This window comes from Gymnoscopelus microlampas (assembly GCF_963454915.1).
Source record: "Gymnoscopelus microlampas genome assembly, chromosome: 8".
NCBI classification, from domain to species: domain Eukaryota; kingdom Metazoa; phylum Chordata; class Actinopteri; order Myctophiformes; family Myctophidae; genus Gymnoscopelus; species Gymnoscopelus microlampas.
The window spans coordinates 15151454-15173889 of record NC_139945.1 but is presented as its reverse complement, the minus strand read 5'-3'; the positions used below and the strand labels follow the sequence as shown (position 1 = coordinate 15173889).

The 22436-nt window shown below is 43.9% G+C and overlaps 1 protein-coding gene across 1 annotated transcript in view; it reads left to right on the top strand.

Annotated features, from left to right (window-relative positions):
- Window positions 1-22109, top strand: part of LOC311050486 (uncharacterized protein) — a 37337-nt gene extending 15228 nt beyond the window's left edge. The window contains exons 2-6 of the mRNA XM_084064570.1: window positions 12529-13402; window positions 14034-14387; window positions 15017-15368; window positions 16427-17059; window positions 21088-22109. Of these exons, the coding sequence (XP_083920696.1) occupies window positions 12746-13402; window positions 14034-14387; window positions 15017-15368; window positions 16427-17059; window positions 21088-21110 (2019 nt within the window). The 5' untranslated portion in view covers window positions 12529-12745 and the 3' untranslated portion in view covers window positions 21111-22109. The remainder of the gene's footprint in view (window positions 1-12528; window positions 13403-14033; window positions 14388-15016; window positions 15369-16426; window positions 17060-21087) is intronic.
- Window positions 22110-22436: the final 327 nt, after the last annotated feature.

Genomic DNA, 22436 nt, shown 5'->3' with positions numbered 1-22436 from the left:
TGAGTGTGTGGTGTTAAGAGGGAAAGCTGACAAAATAACCCCCGTCCCACACACACACACACACACAGACACAGACACACACACACACACACACACACACACACACACACACACACACACACACACACACACACACACACACACACACACACACACACACACACACACACACACACACACACACACCAGTGTAGTGGAGCTGCACACACTTTGGTGTCTGCTGTCGCGCCATTTATCGATGGCACGTCAGGTGAATGGCAGCTCCGCCACTACCTCACCTGCTTCAGCATAGACGAGATAACAGCAGAGCCTTTGTTTCCATGCGTTTGTCACTGTGTGCCACACAGTTTGTTTCAGTGAGGCAAGAAGTGGTGAAGGCTGCCCCTCCCTCAGGCTGGGAGTGGGAAGAGTAGACTGTTGTTTAGGGCTGTAACTATCAATTCGTTGCTGTCAGGCAGAAACCTCTTATCCACATTTTTTACGTTTTTGTGTTTTTTTTTATACTACATACTGCAGCATCACACAAAAGCATAAGAAGTAGCAGATCTGCACGCTTGAAGCGACGCTTTTTGAGCTTGTAGATCTGCTACTTTTATCTGCTATTTTTGAATTTGAATCTTAAACTGAAAAGTAACAGCTTTTCACCCAAATTATTTTCTTAGCGATTATTCTATTGATTACTTCTTTGAATAATCCAACAATCAAATGTTAGGTTTTGTATATCAATGAATCGACTTAAGGGGTGGTTCATACTTTATCGCACTTTGTGCAAAAATAGGGGAAAAAAAGGAAAATAGTAATTCTACAAGCTCATAAAGCATCGCGAAACTTGAGCTTGTAGATCGGTTATAACTATTTTAGATTTTTTTAATGTTTTTAAACTTTTCGCCCATAATGACATGCCCAAAATAAGGGTCATTTATTAATAATTGAATCGGTTAGTTTGAGTAACTGTTGCAGCCCTACTGTTATTGTGAAACGGGCCATCGAGGAGGAATAGATGCGAGAGAGAGAGAGGATGAGCGAGAAATACATCTTCGTTTTTGATGAATTCCCATTGCAGCCAAAATGCTTTTGGCCGTGTTATTAATGCAGCACTCGTGGCAATAACGATGAAATGACAATTGCAACTGAGCTTAACTGAGAATCAAGGATAGAGTCACATGGGGGTGAGGAGGACTGAGGGAGTTGTTGTTAGAGAGACAGACAGAATGATGGAGGCGAGGGGCACGCTGAGAAAGAGGTGATTTCAACGGCGGCAGTCTCACTCTGGAGGGGGAACAGAGATCTCTCACTACGACATCCTCGCATCTATCTGCACCCTTCTGGCACCTCTTTAGTCTCTCTCTCTCTCTCTCTCTCTCTCTCTCTCTCTCTCTCTCTCTCCCCTCCATTTTGTTCACCTCCTCTGATGCTAATCCAACACACCTCGGGCCACAATTTCACACTTTGCCTTTTTCAAAGCAACACGGAGGGAGGTAGAGCCGGCACACTTTAAGGCTCTCGGTGCATTCCTACTTAAACCGTTAAAACCAGTAAAGCATCTGTGTGATTTTAGATTTTAGCTATATATCGTCTCTGTCGTGTGGAAACCTCATTATGTCCAAAACTGTTACTTTTCAGGATTCAGATTCAAAAGTATCAGAAATAGCAGATCTACAAGCTCAAAACGCATCGCTTCGTTTCGAGCTTGCAGATCTGCTATTTTCGATGCTTTTGTGTGACGCTGTAGTGTGATCAAGAAGGGTGTTACTGTACGAAAAAACACAAAAAGTTAAAATATGGAGAATTGGAAATTTTGATTATTTATTTATTTTAGCCTCAGGTCTTAATGGGTTAAACCCATAGACTGTATAAAAAGAATGGACAGCGTCACGCTATTGGTTTCTACAGACCGCAAATGAAGCGGATTGTTCAGGAATGTGCAATCCGCCATCTTTAATATATACCAAAGTAAAGGGCACGTCGGAAATCAAACGCTATTGCTTGAGACCAGATATGTGACCAAAGCGGGGGCGGGTCAACCAGGCATGTGACCAGGGAACCGGAAAACAATCCCCAAAGAATGCTATTGGTTGGGTAGCTTGTCAATCAAGAGCGGGGGCGAGAATGAATGCTATTGGTTGTGTAGGTTGTCAATCAAATCATCCCGCCCCTCCTGGAGCATAGCCTACTTTATTGTCAATTTTAAAATAAATGGGACCATAATTTAGCAAAACGCATATCATGATGATTGAAAGGAGACTTTAAACTAGCCACTGGAAGCATATAGTATTTATGACAATGTTTATTAAGGTAAGAAAAGCTAGTCTAAAGTTCGTCAAAAACCCATCCGCTTACAATGAGAGAATATTCTTTCTGACACCTGCAGGGGTAAAACAGCGCCATACAGGCCATTCATATGAACTGTCTCTCTTCCGTATCGGCTTCAATGTGAATATGTCAGGCTGGCCCCTTGGTTAAACCACATGAACCCTAGAGTGCCTATTCTGTAGCGAACAAAACAAGCAATTTGGTGTAGATGGGAAAAAGAGTGGATCAAGTATAGAGCCCTGGGAGGGGGATCCCGGTCAACTAGGGTCAGTGGTTCTCAAAGTGGGGTCCAGGGACCCCCCAGAGGTCCTTGAAGTGGTTCCAGGGGGAACCAAGCAAAATGAGGAACAGTTTAATTCCGCTGTTATTTCACCAGCTAGAAGTTAACTGAAAGAGAATATATACGATTGACTATTCACTCTCTCCACTGTTATCTCCCCACCTACAGCATAGAGTAGACAATTGTAGAATTCTGTACTAAATATAATCTAACAGCACAAATCTTCTCTTATGGGGGTCCCTGGCACTAAAGATTTTTGAATGGGGGCCACGGCCTAATGCCGTATCAATATGGGGGTCCTTGACAATATTTGAGAACAACTGAACTAAGTATTATAGGCTTTTAAGTAGCTAAGTCCGAGACAAATGTGTGTCCCCAACAACAAACTGCGTCTTCATTATTCAGCAGAGCAGATTGCCATGAGTTACGAAGGCCATTCATTTGTTGCTGTGCCTGCCAAAACGGGGGGACGATAGACCACCAACAAGATGGAGAGGTGAAACTGAATGGCTACGGAAGACATAGTCAATTACCTCATCGCACCATTTGCATGCTATCATCATTATTTTACTTGTAGAGCCCAAGTGAGTGGAGTACGCAATGGTGGATGAAACTAGAACTGAATGGAGAAGGGTAGTACACAGGTGTTCAAAGTGGGGGCCAAATGCAAAGGAGAGGAAACTGAAAAAAAGAAAATAATAATTTCAATTACAATTTTGTTCAGTATTGTGTCAGTTTAGCCACTTTCAACCGGGTGTCCCTATTTTGGGCGTGTCATTATTGCCAACATCTTTCAAAAAACAAGATTTTCTAAAATAGCTAAACTAATCTAGCTGTTCACAGTTTGCAGCAGCCCACGACAATGCAACGCGTTGTGAGCATGTAGAGCGGGAATTTCACGATAGGGGGGCCGCAGTCAGAGGCTATATGGCTATTTGGGGGTCCTTGGCGTTGAAAGGTTTGGGAACCCCTTGGGTAGAATCCAGTAAAACAGAACAGAGTTAGGGGAGCGTTCCGGGTTTCAGTTCCTGGCAGCATCTGGCTATTTGGCCGGGCGATCCATCAAAACGTAATTGGCTGAGTTAGTGGCAGTGTTGCCAGAAAACAAGTCCAAAAGAAGCAAGTTTTCCACTTGGACCCATCGACTATTTGAAAATAGCCTACACACAAGCTTGTAGATCTGCTATTTCCAGAGGGGGGGGGGGGGGGGGGGGGGGTCCTGGCACAACATTTTCAGATGGGGTCTGTAGTCAAATGCATGTTAATTTGGGGGTCCTTGACATGAAATAGTTTGAGACCCACTGGTTTAAACAACATTAGACGGCAAGCAACTACACTTTTAGAAACATGCCCAAAGAACAGCAAACCACAACTTTACAGAAAAACAAGGCCAAAGTCTCGCTTATAAATAATAACAGTGATTAGCGGGTGGATTGTGCCCTAGTGCCGACTGCACTAGTGGCTCCTCCCGCTGGTGGTCGGTCAGGGACCCCTAAATCAGCAGGGAGGGGATGTGGGGGGAGATAGCGTGAACTGCTGTGTTCGTTATGCTTTCCTGGTGAGACTCCTAGCTGTGACTCCATGTGTATCAGAAGAGGCATGTGGTTGTCTGCACACTCCCTGGCCCGGACCAACAGTGGGGGGGGGAGGGTTTGGCAGTTCTCTTGGGGAAATAGGCAATTTGGCATTGGAATAAACTGAGGAGAAAATGGGGTGGGGATGCAAAATAAATAACAACGCTTAATCCATTAAGACCGGGAGCACATTTCAAGATTTCTTTGGCTATTCAAAAATATATATACGCAGATATACAAGCGCAGACGCAGATATACAAGCTCATATGAGCTTGTATATCTGATTTTTTTTTTTAAATCTTGAGAATTTGTGCAAATATTTGTATATATATTTTGTTAAGCGAACATTGGTAAAACATTTTGTTCCAGGGACCCCCAGAAGCAAAGATTTGAGTTACAAATGTTCGCTTTAAATAAATATATATATATATATATATATATATATATATATATATATATATATATATATATATATATATATATATATATATATATATATTCAAAGATTTCAGAATGTTCACGATTTTTTGAAAAATAGCAGATCTACAAGCTCATAGCACTCTGTGCCGCGCTATGAGCCTGTATTATCTGCTATTTTTTGAATAGCCAAAGAAATGTAAAAATGACACAGGTGCGTTCCCGGTCTTAATGGGTTAATGTAGAGCAGAGTAAACAGAATTAAGGAATTGAATAAAACAAGTCGAGTAGATTAAAGACTAGAACGGAATGGAATATACTGTAGCGTATTAGAAAAGAGTTAAACTGACTCCGTCAAATGGAAGAAGCTTGCGACACACATTTTGTTTCACATGAGATTTCCGGAGGGAGGGGGGTTTACCAGGCTAGAAAAGAGTAGGACAGAGTAGAAGTAATTGCCAATTGCTGTTTTTTTGGGGAGTAAAACCACACTGTATAAAATACGGAGTGTTATGGACTCTTACAGGTCCATTTGGTTACATTTGTACACTGTATACTGTCAACAGTTATTAATGGGATAGCGGAACACTGAGGAATTTACAGTGCAGGGCGGTCTGAATAATGGATTAGTGGAACGTGAGAAGAAGAGCTTCACAATCGACTCCCAAAACTTGGCAGCAAACGTGTCTCTCCCCCAAACATTTAGATTGGATTGTTTAAAGAGTTTCTCCTGATGGGACACACTGAAAGCTGTTCCTGCCTTTTTCGTAATTGCAGACACACAAGCTGATTAGTCAAACACGGAAAAGTGAGCTCGCCAAATTCAGCTCTCACCAAACATTGTGTCTGGCAAACACCACGCTCATATTTCTCAGAGCTTATGATACTAAAATGACAAAACACTGAAGCACAGATGATTTGTACGCAGCTGCAAAAAAGGGCCCTCGATTTAGTTCACTTCTCCGAACAAATACCCCCAGCATGCACTGTGAACTCTGCTGCATAAGGACACACACGGTCACGCGCCACGCACGCCGAGGCGTCGAACGCGTAAATCACACGTTATCTTGAGGATTGTGGACAGGAGGAGGAGGACGCGGTGCCAGTTTTCTGGTGTGCAGTTTGCCTTTGCATTGGTGTGGTTGGTCGGTTCGCTGCTGCAGTGCATGGTTGGCTCACAATTATTGATGGCGCTGCGTTGAATGTGAATGTGTCTCTTACCCTGCTGCATCTCCTACGGCGGTGGTTCTCAACCTGTGGGTCAGGACCCCCCGGGGGGTCCCCAAATGATTTTGGGAGGGGTCCCCAGATGATTTGCTTGATGTGCAACATAGTTTTTTCACTCAACAGTAAACAAACCGTAATACAGTATAAGTGTGTATATATAAGGTGTATATATATATCTGCACCTTTCTAAAGTGACAATGTAAGGACTTTTAAGACCTTTTTAATACTAGAAAAAAATAAAATAATAATAAGACTATTACTGCATTAAAAGTAATCAACAAAATATGCTATAAAATTGTCAAACATTGGCCAAATTGTGAAATATTACCTGAGAAAATAGCTGATCTACATGCTCACAACGCCTCGCAACTGAGTCAAACAAAATGTAATGCCTCACCTCCTACAAGTACTTATCAGGGTGGGGGGTCCCCAGTTCAAATGTGTTTTTTTGGGGGGGGTCTCGGCCTGAAAAGGTTGAGAACCCTTATCCTACAGTACTTTTTCTTCCCCTGTAATCTGTATCTTAGCTGCTGTGCTGCCTTTGGCGACTGAAACCCTCCCTGTGGGATCAATAAAGGTCTTATTTTACTGAAATAAAACCACAAGCGAAACGCTTGCCAAGTTTTGTTTTTTTACATTTTTATCCCACGATTTTGTAACCCATGTTTTTTCACCCAGTGCCAATTGCCTATGTAATCATGGTCGCTGCTCTCCCTCTGCCAGCCTAGGGAGAGCCCAAGCTGAAGCTCATGCCTCCTTCAATGCATGAGGAGCAAGCAGGCCGCTTCTTATCACCTGACAGGGGGAGGTTCCCTGGTTAGACGTAGCGCGTGGAAGGAACACGTTATTCCAACCAGTTCCTTTCCCCTCCATCAGGCGCCCTGGCTGACCAGGGGGAGGCTTGCCAAGTGGGGTTAACCATGAACTTCTTTCCTGGTTGATTTCCGCCGGTCAAAGGTCACCCATGTTGAATTCCATGTTTCTTGCGACGAGTCAACTCGCCGCAACCGGCACGCTCCACCACTTTGCTCGCTTAGAATGGAAGTGTGTGGCACGCTTCTGACCCGTGTGTGTGCCTGTGCCATATTTAGGGATGCAAATTATCGATTAATGTATTAATAGTTTATAACCTTATCGATCGATTAATTGATAAACAGACTTTTTTTTAAACCAAAGGGAACATTTTTGTCCGAAACCGAAAACAAGTGCAGAATTTTAATTTATATAATTTTACTTAATTTATAGTCCAGCGCATGACTGTGCGCAAAAAATAGCCTGTCCATAAACTCAACAATGTGTCTCTGCCTTCTACGCTGTCTTTTGTTAAAACAATTGTATTTTCACCAATCTGTATGGTCGAGAATGTTAATACAATATAACTGCGGTGGTTGTAATTGGTCTCCCTGCTTTTCTATTGAGACATTTTAGATTCTGCGGTCTGGTTTGACCACTACTGGTTGACAAGTGATACTGTAGGATCTCGTAGGACATGAACGTCACAGAGTGCACCTTTAAACCGAGTTTAGTTATTCCTCAGTTGCTCATAATTATGCGTGATACGGTTGTGAGCTTGTAGATTGGCTATTTCTGGTGCTCGAGCTTTACATCTCTGTATCGATGGTCCCAATACACTTTCCTCTGTATCAGTGGTTCTCAACCTGTGGGTCGGGACCCCCAGGGGGTCCTCAGGATTTTGGAGGGGTCCCCAGATGACAGTGAAGTGACAATATAAGGACTTTTCAGGCGTTTTTAAAAAGAGAAAAAAAGATAATAGTAATCAACAAATTATATAGAAACTGTTGAAACATTGGGCAAATTGTCAAATAAAGAGGCAAACATTTTGAAAATAGCCGATCTACAAGCTCGGCTATTTTCACAATATTTATCTGTGGAACCATTAGGAGGCATTGCATTGAGTGAAACTAAATGTAATGCTTCAACTCTTACAATTCCAAGTGCTTGTCAGGGTGGGGGGGTCCCCAGTTCAAATATGATTATTTTGGGGGGGTCGTGTCCTGAAAAAGGTGAGAACGAACCACCGTTGTACATGATTCAGATGGTAATATTGTCTGTCTGACAGTACAGGACCTCTGTCTGTCTGTGGTAGGTAGACTGCACAAGTAGCTATAGCTGCTACCAACCAGGCCATAGAGTATAGTGACTTGTCCTTGTTAGCAGGGACAGTAACAGTGGTGTTTTCATTCTGACTGTGGCTGTGGACTGTGGAGGTGTGATAAGCTAAGTGTCCTCGCATGGCTCCGATTAGTAAGCAGAAGCAACGATCCACTTGAGTCGACAGTGAAGGATTGAGTCAGCTGCAGAGTGCCAGGTGGCCAGGAGGATAGACTGTTCGGTAACGCCTGGCCGGCCAGTCAAACAAAACCTGCAGCAGTTAATCGAACTAATCATTTTAATCCATTATAAATAATTATCGGTTTTAATCAGTGGTGTTAAAAGTACTGAAATGTTTTACTTAAGTACACATTAAGTCTACATTGCAGTGTTAATACTGCAATGTGGAAGTATTCTGTTCCAAGTAAAAGTCAGGAATTCTAAAAGTACAAAAGTATTGCTATCAAAATGTACTTAAAGTACCAAAAGTAAAAGTACTAAAATGTTTGAAAATAGGAAATAGCAGATCTACAAGCTAAATTGGCCAAAGTCAGCCCTTAAAGTCAGCCCTGAGAAAACCTCTGTTTTCTAAATAACAATTATTGAACAATTATTAAAAAAATGTTAGAACATTTCATTACACTGTAATAGAGGATTATGTTTTATTACAGTTTTCCTGTATATTATCACATTCTTATGAAAAATGCTGGTTACACCAATTGATACAACCCAGCTACACCACTTGAGAATGTTGCTTATGATATCTATACATGCTGCATAAATAAACATTTATTTTGCGTCACATCGCAAGGCATTGTGAGCTTGTAGATCGGCTATTTTCAAATGGCCAAAATATATATAGGGCTGAAGTGGTAAATGTATGTTTTGTAATAAGAATCAAAATCTACAAAGTAACTAGTAACAAGACCGTCGTCTCCATCTATTTCTCCGTGGTTTCCCCAAATCCCCAGTGCGGTCCCAAATCACGCATCAGTACCTATTATCAAATTACTTGGAAGCTATGATTTCAGCACTATGACCGACACAAACCTAGGTCAAGTCACGAAGCCCATTATTATTATTATATAGTGTTTTCTTCGGTTTGATGTTTCAAAACAGGGGAGATATGACTTGGAGAAGCTTGGTGACGATATACATAAATATGACCATTTGTATGACTTAGAGACTACAAAGATGATCAAATGGCTGTGAATTCATGGAAGCGGAATGGAACTGAAACACTGAACAAATGGCTTTGTAGACGGCAGCACTGTCCCAGCTGCTGAGGTCATGTGTGATAACCGCAAGCTATGCTTAAAGGCAGCCAGCCGACAACACTGTATAGTCAGTCAGTCAGTCAGTCAGTCAGGGACTCAGTCAGTCAGTCAGTCAGTCAGGGACTCAGTCAGTCAGGGACAGTCTGATAGAAATCACAAAGCCTTAATAACAGAAATAGTCTATGTAAGCTTAATTAATTGCAAAACATGACACCCCTTATTCAAAACAGATGGCGAATGCATTCTTCTCTTTATAGGGCCTACACAGGTAATACCACAAACTACCTGTGAGACCTTTATGAATTGAACCTCACAGTCAGCAGTCAGTCAGTCAGTCAGTCAGTCAGGGGGTCAGGCAGAGGTTGAAATTATTATTTTTTGCACGCTCCATCGTTTTGTAGCATTCCATGAGAAGAGAGAGGTATAGAAAACAGGTTAAATAGAACAATATTACAATTGGCTAATGGGAGGACCATGGCCACATAACCATAAACAAACATGATACGCCCATATAGGCTGGACCACGAGTCGAGTCTTTCAGACATGCGGTTGACCAGAACCGCCGATCCAACCGATATGCCCATATATTAGCTTGCCAATATGACAAAGCCCCCAACACTATGACTCAGACATATTGGTCGGAGTGTCGTGCGATGTAGGTGTGAGGGCCGCCCAAACTCTTGATGTGAGGGCCGAGGCCCGAACTGAAGTCGAACCCCGGCCTCCAGCTCGGCAGACCGACAGGTAACAAGCAACGCCAAGAGAGCTAGCTCCCTAGGAGGAGCAAGTCACGGCCGGGTAGAACGCTAGCATCATATGCAAGTGTGTGCATGTTGTGTACAGTCAGACAGGCAACTAGCTGGTCAGTCAGCATTCAGCAGTGCGATAATAAGTCAAGTCACCCAGCCTCAGCCTGTCAGGCAAAGCAGTTTACCATCAGAAAGGCAGTCAGTCGGCCAACAAATTAGGCAACAACACGGCTCTAAATCAGCCACCCAGTCGGCCAATCAGCCAAGCAGTCAACCAGACACAAATTCACACGGCCAGCAGTCAGCCACGCAATACGGCAGTCACTCAGTGGAGGCAAAACAGCCAGATTATCTGGAGCATGTGATGTATGTTGAAGCATCTCTCTCTCTCTCTCTCTCTCTCTCTCTCTCTCTCTCTCTCTCTCTCTCTCTCTCTCTCTCTCTCTCTCTCTCTCTCTCTCTCTCTCTCTCTCTCTCTCTCTCTCTCTCTCTCTCTCTCTCTCTCTCTCTCTCTCTCTCTCTCTCTCTCTCTCTCTCTCTCTCTCTCTCTCTCTCTCTCCCTCTCCCTCTCCCTCCTCCACATCCCCTTGAGTGATTGTCGCTCCATCTCTCGTTCCGAATTCCTATCTGTGTCAGTGTGTATCTACTTGGTGTCTCTTTCACTCTCGTTGCTTTTATATTGTGTGTGTGTGTGTGTGTGTGTGTGTGTGTGTGTGTGTGTGTGTGTGTGTGTGTGTGTGTGTGTGTGTGTGTGTGTGTGTGTGTGTGTGTGTGTGTGTGGAGAGCATGCGTTCATGTGCATGGCCCTGTGCCTGCAGTGTCTGGTTTCCTCTTAAAATACACAGTAAAATCCTCAGAGTCAGGATGTAACAGTTTAATCGTTTGCTCTCGGCACTCACGAAGGTGACTCATGGTTTCACATTCATAAACACACAGTACAGTAGTGTGTGGCTCTGCTCGTTGTCTCTGTAACCGGACGCCGTTTGCAGGCCGTACCTTTATAACGTCATGCTCATCATACCTGGAGGTTTCACCTGACTGGTTCTCAACCTGTGGGCTGGGGGCCAACTGGTGGGCCGTGAGGATATTGCAAGTGGGCCCCCAAATAATTGGCAAAGAAAAACGATACAATCATATTAATATTCAATATATATATTTATTATTGTTTAAAAACAAATGTGATATTTTTTCTTTTTCTAACGATAAATAAGAACATTAAAGTATATATCGAGTAAATATCAAGATTTTCAAGTGGGCCCTGGTCCAGAAAAGGTTGAGAACCACTGCTTTACATGGTTGGACATCATACTGACATTATTATTTTTCCACTAATGATGAGCAAGTAACAAATAAACGCCTCAGCCTGTGACGATTCGTTTTTGCCGGCATGCCATTTTCAAAATACAACGTTTGTTTGTCTGAAGAGTCACTGCAGTGACCTCGCAATGTTAAAGGATTGCTACTGTAACCATAAGGACTGTGACAAAATGTTCACATGCCATGTGAATATGCAGGGTGGTTCACATGCAAGTGGCCAGTCGTCAATGGGAGTGGTGACAGCAAGCAGATGTCACTTAACCCATTCAATCCGGGACCGCATAGCTGTCATTTTACACTTTTATTATTTTATACTTTGGGCTATTCAAAAATAAAAAATAGCAGAAAATAGTAGATCTGCAATGTTGTTGTTTTTTAATCGTGAACATTTTTAACTCAACTCTTTGCTTCTGGGGATTCTACAAATGTCTTCTAAATCCTAATAGTTCTTTTTTTGAAAAATAAACTTATGTTGCTATAATATCAGTGGTTCTCAAACTCATTTCATGTCAAGGACCACCCAATCTCATAATATTTTGTGCCGCTATGAGCTTGTATAACTGCTATTTTTGAATATAACCAAAGAAATAAAAAATGACACAGATGCGTTCCCGGATTGAATGGGTTAACTGAATGCACATTAATAGATAGTAGATGACAACTTTACGATGTATTGTATCGATAGTATACAGCATATAATGCTAGGATCGAGGAGAGTTCCATCGAATTTAATGACTGTCTGCTATTTGCATGAAAGTGAAGTGAACAATATTGTCAAAGCTTTAAGGTAAAATAAGAATAATTGCATTTCATTTGTGCACTCATGGCGTTGTTGGTCATTGAAAAAGAAGAGAATAATTAATTAACTGTGATGGAAGCAAATGAGAGTGAAATGTAAGCACATTGTGTACACAGGATGTATTCACTGAGGGCTGTGTTGGGATGTGTGAACGTGGCTTTTCCCCACAGAGGTCCATTCTTCATGGAGCACACATTACAACCAAACTAATGGAGTGTCTACGCTGTCGATTCACACTATTAACCATATGTGCCTCTCTCTCTCTCTCTCCACCCCACCCTTCTCTCACCCTCTACGCTAAACTCACATTCACCCTCATCCCCTCTTTCTCTCTCGCTCTTCCTTTCTCCACCCACTCCCCCTCTTCACATTCTCATTCTCTCCCTTCCCACCTGTCCTCCCATTTCTCTGACTCTCTCTCTCTTTCTCTCCCTGTCTTGTCTTTCTCTCTCTCTCTCTCTAGGAGGTATAAGAGGAAGAAGTAGGATGCTGTGTTTCTGTCCTCCTCGTCCACGCTGCTCTCCATGACCTGAGGGAGCGCACGTACAGTGGGAGGGACCACCACACCAGAGAGAGAGAGAAAGAGAGAGAGAGGCAGAGAGAGAGGAGGGCGAGAAGGCCTGGGAAGGAAGGAATACTTTTCTTTTAAATTCTTTTACATTTTTTAAACCATTCGCACGATGGCGGCGACGGAAGCCAACGCGGCGCCCTCCGCGGTGCAGGAGGACAACAAACCGGCGGCAGAGACCAAGGCGAAGGAGGCGGAGCAACCCGTCGCCAACGCCAAGTCAGAGACTGTCAACAGCGAGGTCATCAGTAAAGACGGCGAGGCCGTCGTCAACAAAGAGACAGTGAGCAACGACAAAGAGGCGGCGAGCAACGACACAGGGGCCGCCGCCGGCGCCGAGGGGGGAGGAGGAGATGGAGGAGGGGGAGCGGCGGCGGGCGGGGAGGCAGAGGCGACGGCTGCCCAAGGCTCAGAAAAGACCTCCTTCCTGGACTCCTTCCTCAACAAGAGCGGCCTGGGCAAGGTGATGGCAGGCAGGAAGAAGAAGGAGCACGGCACGGAGGAGAACGCCGCCGAGGGCGGCGACAAGGACGGGGAGAAAGGAGGCGGCGAGGGGGCCGAGGCGGCGGACGGAGCGGCGGCCACGGCGGCAGAGGCCGGGGAGGAAGGAGCGATAGAGAAAGCACCCGCCGCCGGGGAGAACGGCGAGAAGGAGGAGAAGAAGGAGGGAGAGAAGGCCAAACAGGGGGAGAGCAAATCCACCGTGAGGGATCTGATCAGGAAACCCGTGGCACGCATCTTCTCCCACCGCGCCAAGGAGGGAGCCAAGGTGAGGACTCCACCCCACCCCCCCTAGCATAGTGGTCCATTTAGAACCCCCCCCCCCCCCCCCCAAGGAACCCTGAGGGTCCCCACTTTGAGAACCTAGTACTTCAGTCTCCCTGCACCCCGTCTTGACACCTTTTCTTTCGATTGATGCCATCGATTGACCCAGATATGTCTGTCTGCCTGCTATGCAGCAAGCATATCTCGGTCAAGACCATGATTTACATGTTGTTTTCATTCCGGTTACCTTCATGCCTACTGTGCTTATTCCGATCTCACGTTCGTTAAAGGAGAAGTTACCCCCAAAAAAATCCTTATTTCCTATCAATTACACGCCCCATGAAGCATTGAATTAATGGAGTTTTTTCTCGCATTCCTTAGACAATAATTTGATGATAATAATAAAGACCCTAATATATCCGGTAGGAGACACAAAGGAGACTCTTTGTGTCTCCTAACGGATACATCAGGGTCTTTATTATTATCATCAAAATATTGTCTTCTCCATTAATTCAATGCTTCAGGGGGTGTGTAATTGATAGGAAATACGTCTTTTTTGGGGTGAACTACTCCTTTAAGTCGCTCTGGATAAGAGCGTCTTGCTTAAATCTCTAAATTGTAATTGTACATCGTAGGTGAAGGCCCGCTCCAAGTCCCTGGACCGGCTGGAGGACCCTGAAGCCCTCAACGCCACGGCCGACTCCACCTTGGAGGACACGGCGGGAGGAGGCACCGAGGCAGGCGCCGAAGGAGGCGCAGAGGGAGGCGAGGCCAAGGCCTCCACGGCCTCCACCACCAAGCACATGAGGCGCTGGCACTCCTTCAAGAAGCTCATGGCCCAGAAGACGCACAGGAAGAGCGGAGGAGGCGCCGCCGTGGGAGACGAGGGGGCGGAGGGCGGCGAGGGGGGCGGGGGAGACTCGTCCACGCTGGACTCCAAGGAGTCCGGCCAGAAGAGGTGGAAGCTGAAGCGCTCCTGGACCTTCCAGGTTAGGGATGGAGCTAGGCCTGTCACAATTATTACATAATCGTGTAATCGCAATTATTTTTGCATAACCGTCATAATCGTTTCCATGTTGAAAATGTTTCACACATTTTCAAATATTAAAACAAAAGATCTACAAGCTTAAAATGCGTCACTTTGTGACGCGTTGTTGTAAGCTTGTAGATCAGCTATTACTGCTATTTTTACATGTATAAAACTATTAAATATGTAAATATTTTGTTTGTATATTTGAGTTATTTGTCAAAGCTGCTCTGTGCCATTTTTTATAGAAATTAGAAATGTATTCCTATGTTTCAATGTTCAATGCCAAACACACAATTAAATCGAGCAATTATTATTCGATCTTGATTAATCGACTAATTGAGAAGGACGGTTAAAAAAACCAAAAAAAAAACATATCAACGAATGGATTAATCACATTCGCATTATTTTATAATTTGTGCACAACAATGTCGCGCAATAAATAGTGAAAATAGCAGATCTACTTTTGACGTCGCTTTTAGCCAATAATGACATGCCCCAAATAGGGATTGATTATTAATCAATGATAATATTTTTTTTATAACGGATTAAATCGATTAGGTGGATTAACTGTTGCTCCCCTACTTCCAGGGCCTGAAGAGAGACTCCTCCATGGTGGGGATCAGCGGCAAGACCAAGAGCGGCGAGAAGGAAGCCTCGGACAAGGCGGAGGAGGCCGTCGAGGCAGGCGCAGAGGAGGCCAAGGCGGAAGGAGGCGCCACAGAGGAAGCCAAGACGGAGGGAGGGGAGGAGAAGGAGGAGAAATCTGAGGGAGGCGAGGAGGACAAAGGGGCCGCCGGAGGAGCAGGCGGCACGGTGACGCAACATGCCAACGAGATCTGGACCAACTTCAAGAAGCGTGTCATCCCCAAATCTAAGCGGGCCAACACAGAGTGTGCCCCCGGTGGCGAGGAGGAAGCTAACGCAGCTCCGGCCACTTCAGGTGAGATTACTTTTATTACGTTAACGTATTGTTGCTTGTTGCTTGTTGATTGAATATGTATGTAAATGTATGCAGTCAAACAAATGTTTTGGTGTACAGGATATACCGCAGTTGAATAGAAAAATGGGCCCATTTGCTCTTTTTGCTCCATTTGATAACTTACTAAGTTTAATTGATAATAAATCCTCATGTCAAGTTTTGCAGTTCTCACCTAAAAACTTTGCCCAGTGATGGGGCTGAGCGCTATGTCTTTATCACTGCGATGCAACATAATATAATTGTTGTCAGTGTTTTTTAACAATGTTGGATGATGTCTAGGGATTCAAATGTGAAAAAACACCAGGGGTAAACTTTAAAATGAATATCCAAAATTGTCCATTTATGTCAGAAATGAATTTCAATCCCATAACAACTTGAATATTTGCAATAATGATAAAGATGTTACTTAAAAGTGCATAATCTAAAATATATTGAATTCAATCTTTCAGTGTTATTTTATCAATCAAGCATCATCATCATTAAATTAATCCACCATGCTTTAAAACATGCCATTTGGTTTGTCCCATCGGTCTTTTCATGAGAGTAGATTTCTCTTTGGAGATATGGTGTGTATCTATTATTAATAAGATAACCCTCAAGCCTCCAACCAATCATGTTGTTAAGCAATTACATTTATTTTTCATTTTTGATTTTATTAATCTATATGACACATTTTAATGCAATAACTTTAAAGTATTGTTACCATTCTTTAGCTACTAAGTGTTTTCCTATAGGCTACTGACCTGTAGGGTTATACATTACCACCTAAAACAGATCTACAAGCTCAAACGCTATGTGGATAAAAGTGTGGTTGACTTTCTATAAATCCCGACAGACAGACATCCTTTGAATGAACCAGTTGCCTGCTAGTTGCCATAGTGATGGATAAGGTGTGACGTATGATTTCAAACCACAACCATTTGTGGTTTGAAGAGACGATTAGGCGGAAGACATGACGTAAAAGAGAAATGATAGCTTTAGTTTCACTGCTAAAGAGAAAAACTGTTCTTCCCCTCCAGGTGAAGAGGGGGCGACAGAGGACGGCAAGGAGGGTAAATCAGCCAAGGCCAAGCGCACCCACTTTAACCGAGCAGTCTCCCTGAAGAACTTCATCCTACGTAAGGGCAAGTCCACCAGCGTTGACATGGGGGAGGGAGCCAAGGAGGATGAGGAGGGCGAGGGGGGAGCAGAGGGGGGAGCCGATGGTGAAGCTCCTGCCACCGCCGCCACCGCCACCACCGCCACCACCGCCACCACCGCTGCCACCGCTGCCACCGCTGCCACCGAAAACGAGGTGGCGGAAAACAAGGAGGCGCCAAACCAAGAGGCGCCCGTGACCAATGAGACGCCGGCTGAGGCCGTCAAAGAAGCGACAAAAGCGCCTTCAGAAGCCCCGCCCCCTGCTGACGCCCCGGTGACCAACGGCGAGAACGGCTGCTCCAACGGCACGGCAGAGGAGAACGCGGACACACACAATCACCAGGACGAGGAGAAGGAGGAGGAGGAGGAGAAGGAGAAGGGGGAGAAGAAGAAGGAGAAGAAGGAGAAGAAGAAGAAGTCGTCGGGTAGCAGCCCCTTGAAGAAGGGAGGCAAGGAGGCAGGAGGAGGGAAAGAGGAGGCGAACGCTAAGATCATCAACGCTGTGAACAGCGGTGAGTTAGCCGACGGCGCTGAACCGATGGACCCTGACCAGCCACAAAACAACATCATCAGCAAAGAAGGAGACACTAACACGAGACTAATAGCCAATAGCAGTAACCCTACTAAAAATAACTGTCAAGACACACGCGTGTCTGCTAGCTTAACAGAGTTAGCGCTAGACGGAAATAGAGAGGGGGGAAATGTGCAGGGGGAGGAGGAGGAGAATGGGAGGTCTCCACAAAATGGAGGATGGTGCGATGGTTTTGGCAATGCAGAGTTAAGAGATCAGGGAGAGAGGGAAGAGGAGGAGAGGCGGAAGGCAGACCTGAGAGAGGCCGCGGCGGCCATTGTTCAGGACGTGATGTCAGCAGCCGCTGACCAATTAGAGAGGGAGCTGTGTGTGGCTGACATCAATAATTGTTTGAATGGGTGTTCTGGTAGCTAGCATAGACATATTGATGTTAGATACTGAAAACACACACACACACACACACACACACACACACACACACACAACACACAAAAAGACAGCCAAATACACTGAGACAGAGCATTTGTAAAGCTGCTAACACATACGTCATACGCATATCCACAAACACACAGGCTGAGTGTTTAAGACTTACACATTAACACGTATTATGCCCATGCAATCCCTGGTGCTAAATGTGTAGTCACACATACTGTATACACAGACCCTAGAGATGATATGTGGGAAACACCTGGCAACACAGACATGTCAAGGGCATCTGGTTAGGATAAAGGGTGATTCATAGCAATAGCATGATCATTTTAACACAGTATCGATTGATTGAACCCTAACCCTTAAATCCCTGTAAGACAATTCTTCGTGGGGGATGGTGTGTGGGGGGGGGGGGTTCAACTGTAAATAGCCACAGATGGAGAGAGAGAGAGAGAGAGAGAGAGAGAGAGAGAGAGAGAGAGAGAGAGAGAGAGAGAGAGAGAGAGAGATGGGGGGACGGGGAGGATAAAGCGACGAGAGAGACATCAATCTTCCAATGACTATACAAAATAGCCGCTTTGGGGCTCACGCTAACGACAAAAACAAAAACGTTAGACCCTGTCCTTTAGCAGTCCTTTTTCCCAGGGGTAAAATTTTACTTTCAAGCTTTTAGCATTTAGTGTAGTGTCTAATTATTATCTATTAGATTCTAATAGATCATATGAGTACATGAGACAATGTTCTTGATGCGGTGCTCAATAGTCAAGCTCTCAAAGAATACCCATGAGGGAGCCTCAATCATATACAGTGGTGGCCAATTCATATGCACTACTGACTAAAATGTTTACACACATAAGCATGAGCATAGGACACATGCTTGTTAAGTTACCACAAGTTAGTAGAGCAACCAATTAGCACAGCCTGTCGTGTTTGATATGAATTAAGCCCACAACGGCCCATCAGACTGATCACTGAAATGATCCTTGTGTATAATGTGTAGCCTACTCACTTTTAGCTCGAACAAACAGTAAGCACCCGACACTGAAACATTCATCAATGCTACAGTGACAACAGATTCCCAAAAGAGCTAATGTGGGTGGTTGAACTTTGGAGAGATGCAGATAGAAAAATAAAAATGTTAAGTGAAAAACCAATTTAATTGCTCTCTGGCACGCTCTGTCACTGTGAAAGCCAAAATGCAGTCCACGCGCCAAGTTCTTCCGTCCCATAAAATGTTTAATGCACTCCAATGGGACCCGGACTGATAAGATATTCTACATTAACTTAATTTTCATGCAAATTTAGTATTTTCTTTTCGTCTGTGGCCTTGTAACCGTGCTACATTTTGTGGCCCGTGACTGTGTCTTCGTTCTGCACACAGCACTTAAATGATGAGGGAGCAGGGATTCTGAGATAATGAACATTTACTGTCGAATGTTTAATCTGCATTCACCCGGGGGAAGGTTAGCTGACCATGCATGCTGTTTTCGAGCACTGCCCTGCTTCACAGCGATAGCGTCACGCCTGGGAGCTTTCCAGAGCAACACAGTCTTCCACTGTTGGCCACTGAACAGCTCCATTGGAGTGTTTAGTGGTAAAAGTTCCTGAGATTCCATTGTCTGCCGTTCCCAGCATCCATCGTTCATTTAAGTGCTCCACAGAGGTTTCTCCTGAAATGTTTGGCGACTCGCTTGAGGGTTCCAGTGGTGATAAACACACACCTTTTCTATGGCCTCTTTCTCTCTGAGGACGCAATGAAAATGGCTTATATTAGAAAAGAAGAACATTATATTGGAAGAGGGATAGAAAAGGCCCATCAGGCATATCAAATATGCCATTGTATTCCTCTGAATTCCTGATAAACACAAAATGTGTCTTGGGGTAATTGACACCGCTACGTTTTTTGTCCGAAACGTTCTAAATGCATAATTAATGCTCTGTCGTACGACAGTGTTGCGCGCTATAAGATCATACGGATGTGACGCATTGTGAGCTTGTAGATTTGCTATTTTTGGCATGAGACACCGCAAATCTGGTATGACATATGCGTTTAGTGTTAGTTTAAGTACCCTACCCTATCAGCAATAGCCTACTACCTATAACTAGCTATAGAATGTATAGCCTAATGAGCTCTCCGCACTATCAGAAGTAAGCTAGTGACTATAATTGCTTTGGCAATAGAGCACCGAAGTCCTGACGTCACTGCCAGTAGAGGGCGTTTTTCCGCAGGTTCGTGGCTTTACTTTTTGTGTTGATATCCTCATTGGGGAATCATATTTCTCTTCATATATGAACTGTGTTCCAAAAATAAACACACCACCCTGGCGATTTTACTCATATGGATATGAAGCATCGACTGAAGGTGTAAATGTACACATTTACCCAAAGAGTAACACAATATAAACACTAGAAACATGTCAAACAACTCAAAGACTACATTTCCCATAACGCGCCTGCTGTAGGGACAGTGTTATCAGACCCGGAACTAGTAGTTCTTATATGAATGAATATCATAAACGCCAGGGTGGTGTGCTTATGTTTGGAACACAGTTCTTATATGACGTGATCTAAGATTCCCAAATGGGGATTTCAACACAAAAAATAAAGCCATGAACCTGTGAAACAGCACCCTCTAGTGTCAGTGACGTCAGACTTCGGTGCTCTATTGGCTCTACTGTATATGTGCAATTGTGCATTAATGGTAAGCTACCAACTCTAACTAGCTGTAGCTCAGATAGTTAGCTCGGTCCTCTGCAGAGAAAAGCTGGTTTAACAGACATCAATAGAGTTGAGGCCATCAGCGGATTAGTGGCCATATCAAAGTGTCACAGAGCCTTTTCAAAAAGCCAGATTAAGCAGCCTCTCTCCATCTCTCTCTATTTCCCTCTCCATCCCTCTCCCTGGGGAGGATACAACGATAGACAAACAAATAGGTAGATGGCCTTCTCTTCAGGTAAAACCTCATCTTGTGAGAACAAAGGGCACATCTGCAATGAGCACAAAGGAAGCCAGGATTGGAAAAACATGACAAGGGAGATGTGAGAGACAGGTAGAAGACGGGTGATTAAATAGACATGTAAATAGGCATTTTAGGTCAGTTGTTTAGTTGTTTCTGAGCCTCTCGAGGACATGTTGTTGTTTGTTATGTGATGACGATCTTCCATTTTTCATATTATATAATAAGGATTTGTAATTGATCATGTATTTATACAGTATAGACGTGCTGTGTTGTTGCCTTTATATATGTGTCCATAAAAACACTAATACTGCACACACTAATCTAACGATAGATCATTCAAATGGTAGGCACATGTCTCCTGCTACTAAAACACACTAATCACACATTACACACACACACACACACACACACACACACACACACACACACACACACACACACACACACACACACACACACACACACACACACACACACACACACACACACTATAACCCCCTTTTATATATGAATGTTTTATTCTTATCAATTTTATCATTTCTGATTCTTAATACTTTTTTCCCCCCAAGGACACATTTTGTTAATATATTTTTTCAATCTCTTCTGTTATTGTCCACCAGACAAAAAGGCGGGAAACGTGTGAGCCCACACAAAGAGGATTAGCACGGCCCTGGATTCGCTGAGCAAGGAGCTCTTGGCCCCACCCCCCCTAGCTCCTCCTCCTCCACCACCACCCCCCCTCCCCCTCTTCCTCCTTCACCCCCCCCCCCCCCCCCCCCCCCATCCATCCCTCCTCCCGAATATACGGAGTAATCACGTGTTAACACCACGATTCACCACGGTGAGAGAGCGATGCAATCCCCATAGACGACAGAAGAAAAAGAACAAAAAAGAAAAAAAGATGATTAAGTGAATAATAGTTACTCAAAAAGCAATAAGTCAGTCATCTTTTATCGTTCTGTCTACGACGGGTTCGTCGCCCGTCCGCCGACAACATTCCAGCCATCCCCCCCTCCCCGATCCACCCCCCATACCTCCCCCTCGTTCATGCATACATGTACATCCATGTTTTTATTTTTATTTTTGTTTTGCTTGTCTTTGTGAGATTTTATATTGTCTAAGAAATGATGTAAAAAAAAGTAAAAAAAAAGAAGAAAAAAACAAAAACAGCGGGGGGGAAAATGAGAACCCCGGAGAAAACAAGACATTCCACCCCCCCCCACCCCCCCCTCTCTCTCTCTCTGTCTCTCTCTCTCTCTCTCTCTCTCTTTTATGTCAAACGTTATTCTACTTAACTCCGCTCTCTGTCTCTACCCATGATGGATTTAAAGTAAAGAGGATGATGAAAAAAAAGACTGTTAGTTTTCTATCGACCACATTTACGTTTGTTAGTTACCCCAGCCCCTCCAGTAGATATATATGATATGAACCAGTGCCCTACGGACTGCCTACCCCCCCCCCCCCCCCCACTGACCAGTGTTATCCGCTCTCTGTGTGTTCAATGTTTTTAGACTGTTATATTGTGCACATGAACAATATACCATAAAATATTAAAGTCCAATTTTTCCCTCCCTTTTTTTCCTCTTGTTTTTTTTTTTTTTTCTAAAAACATCTTCTCACTGTATCGCAGTCTGATGATCTGCTGTAATTAAAATTAAATAAAAATGTTTTGTTTTTGTTGGTCAAAGTTTTCACATGTTCGCTAGCAAATTGTCAAAAAAAACAAAATAGTACAATAAAGACTAAAATCTAACAACTAAACTGCAAGTCATTGTGGGGGTCTATTTTTATCATGTTGATTGGAGTAAGAAAAAACAGATTTGTGCACCAGCACACGCGCAGAACCCTGAAACGCCATTGGTCCGCATTAATCTGTGTATCGATAATCTCATCCCTTTACGTAACGGACGGAATATACCAGATTTCTTTGCATTAAACTAGATCTCCTTGTATTATCTTCAGGGGTATA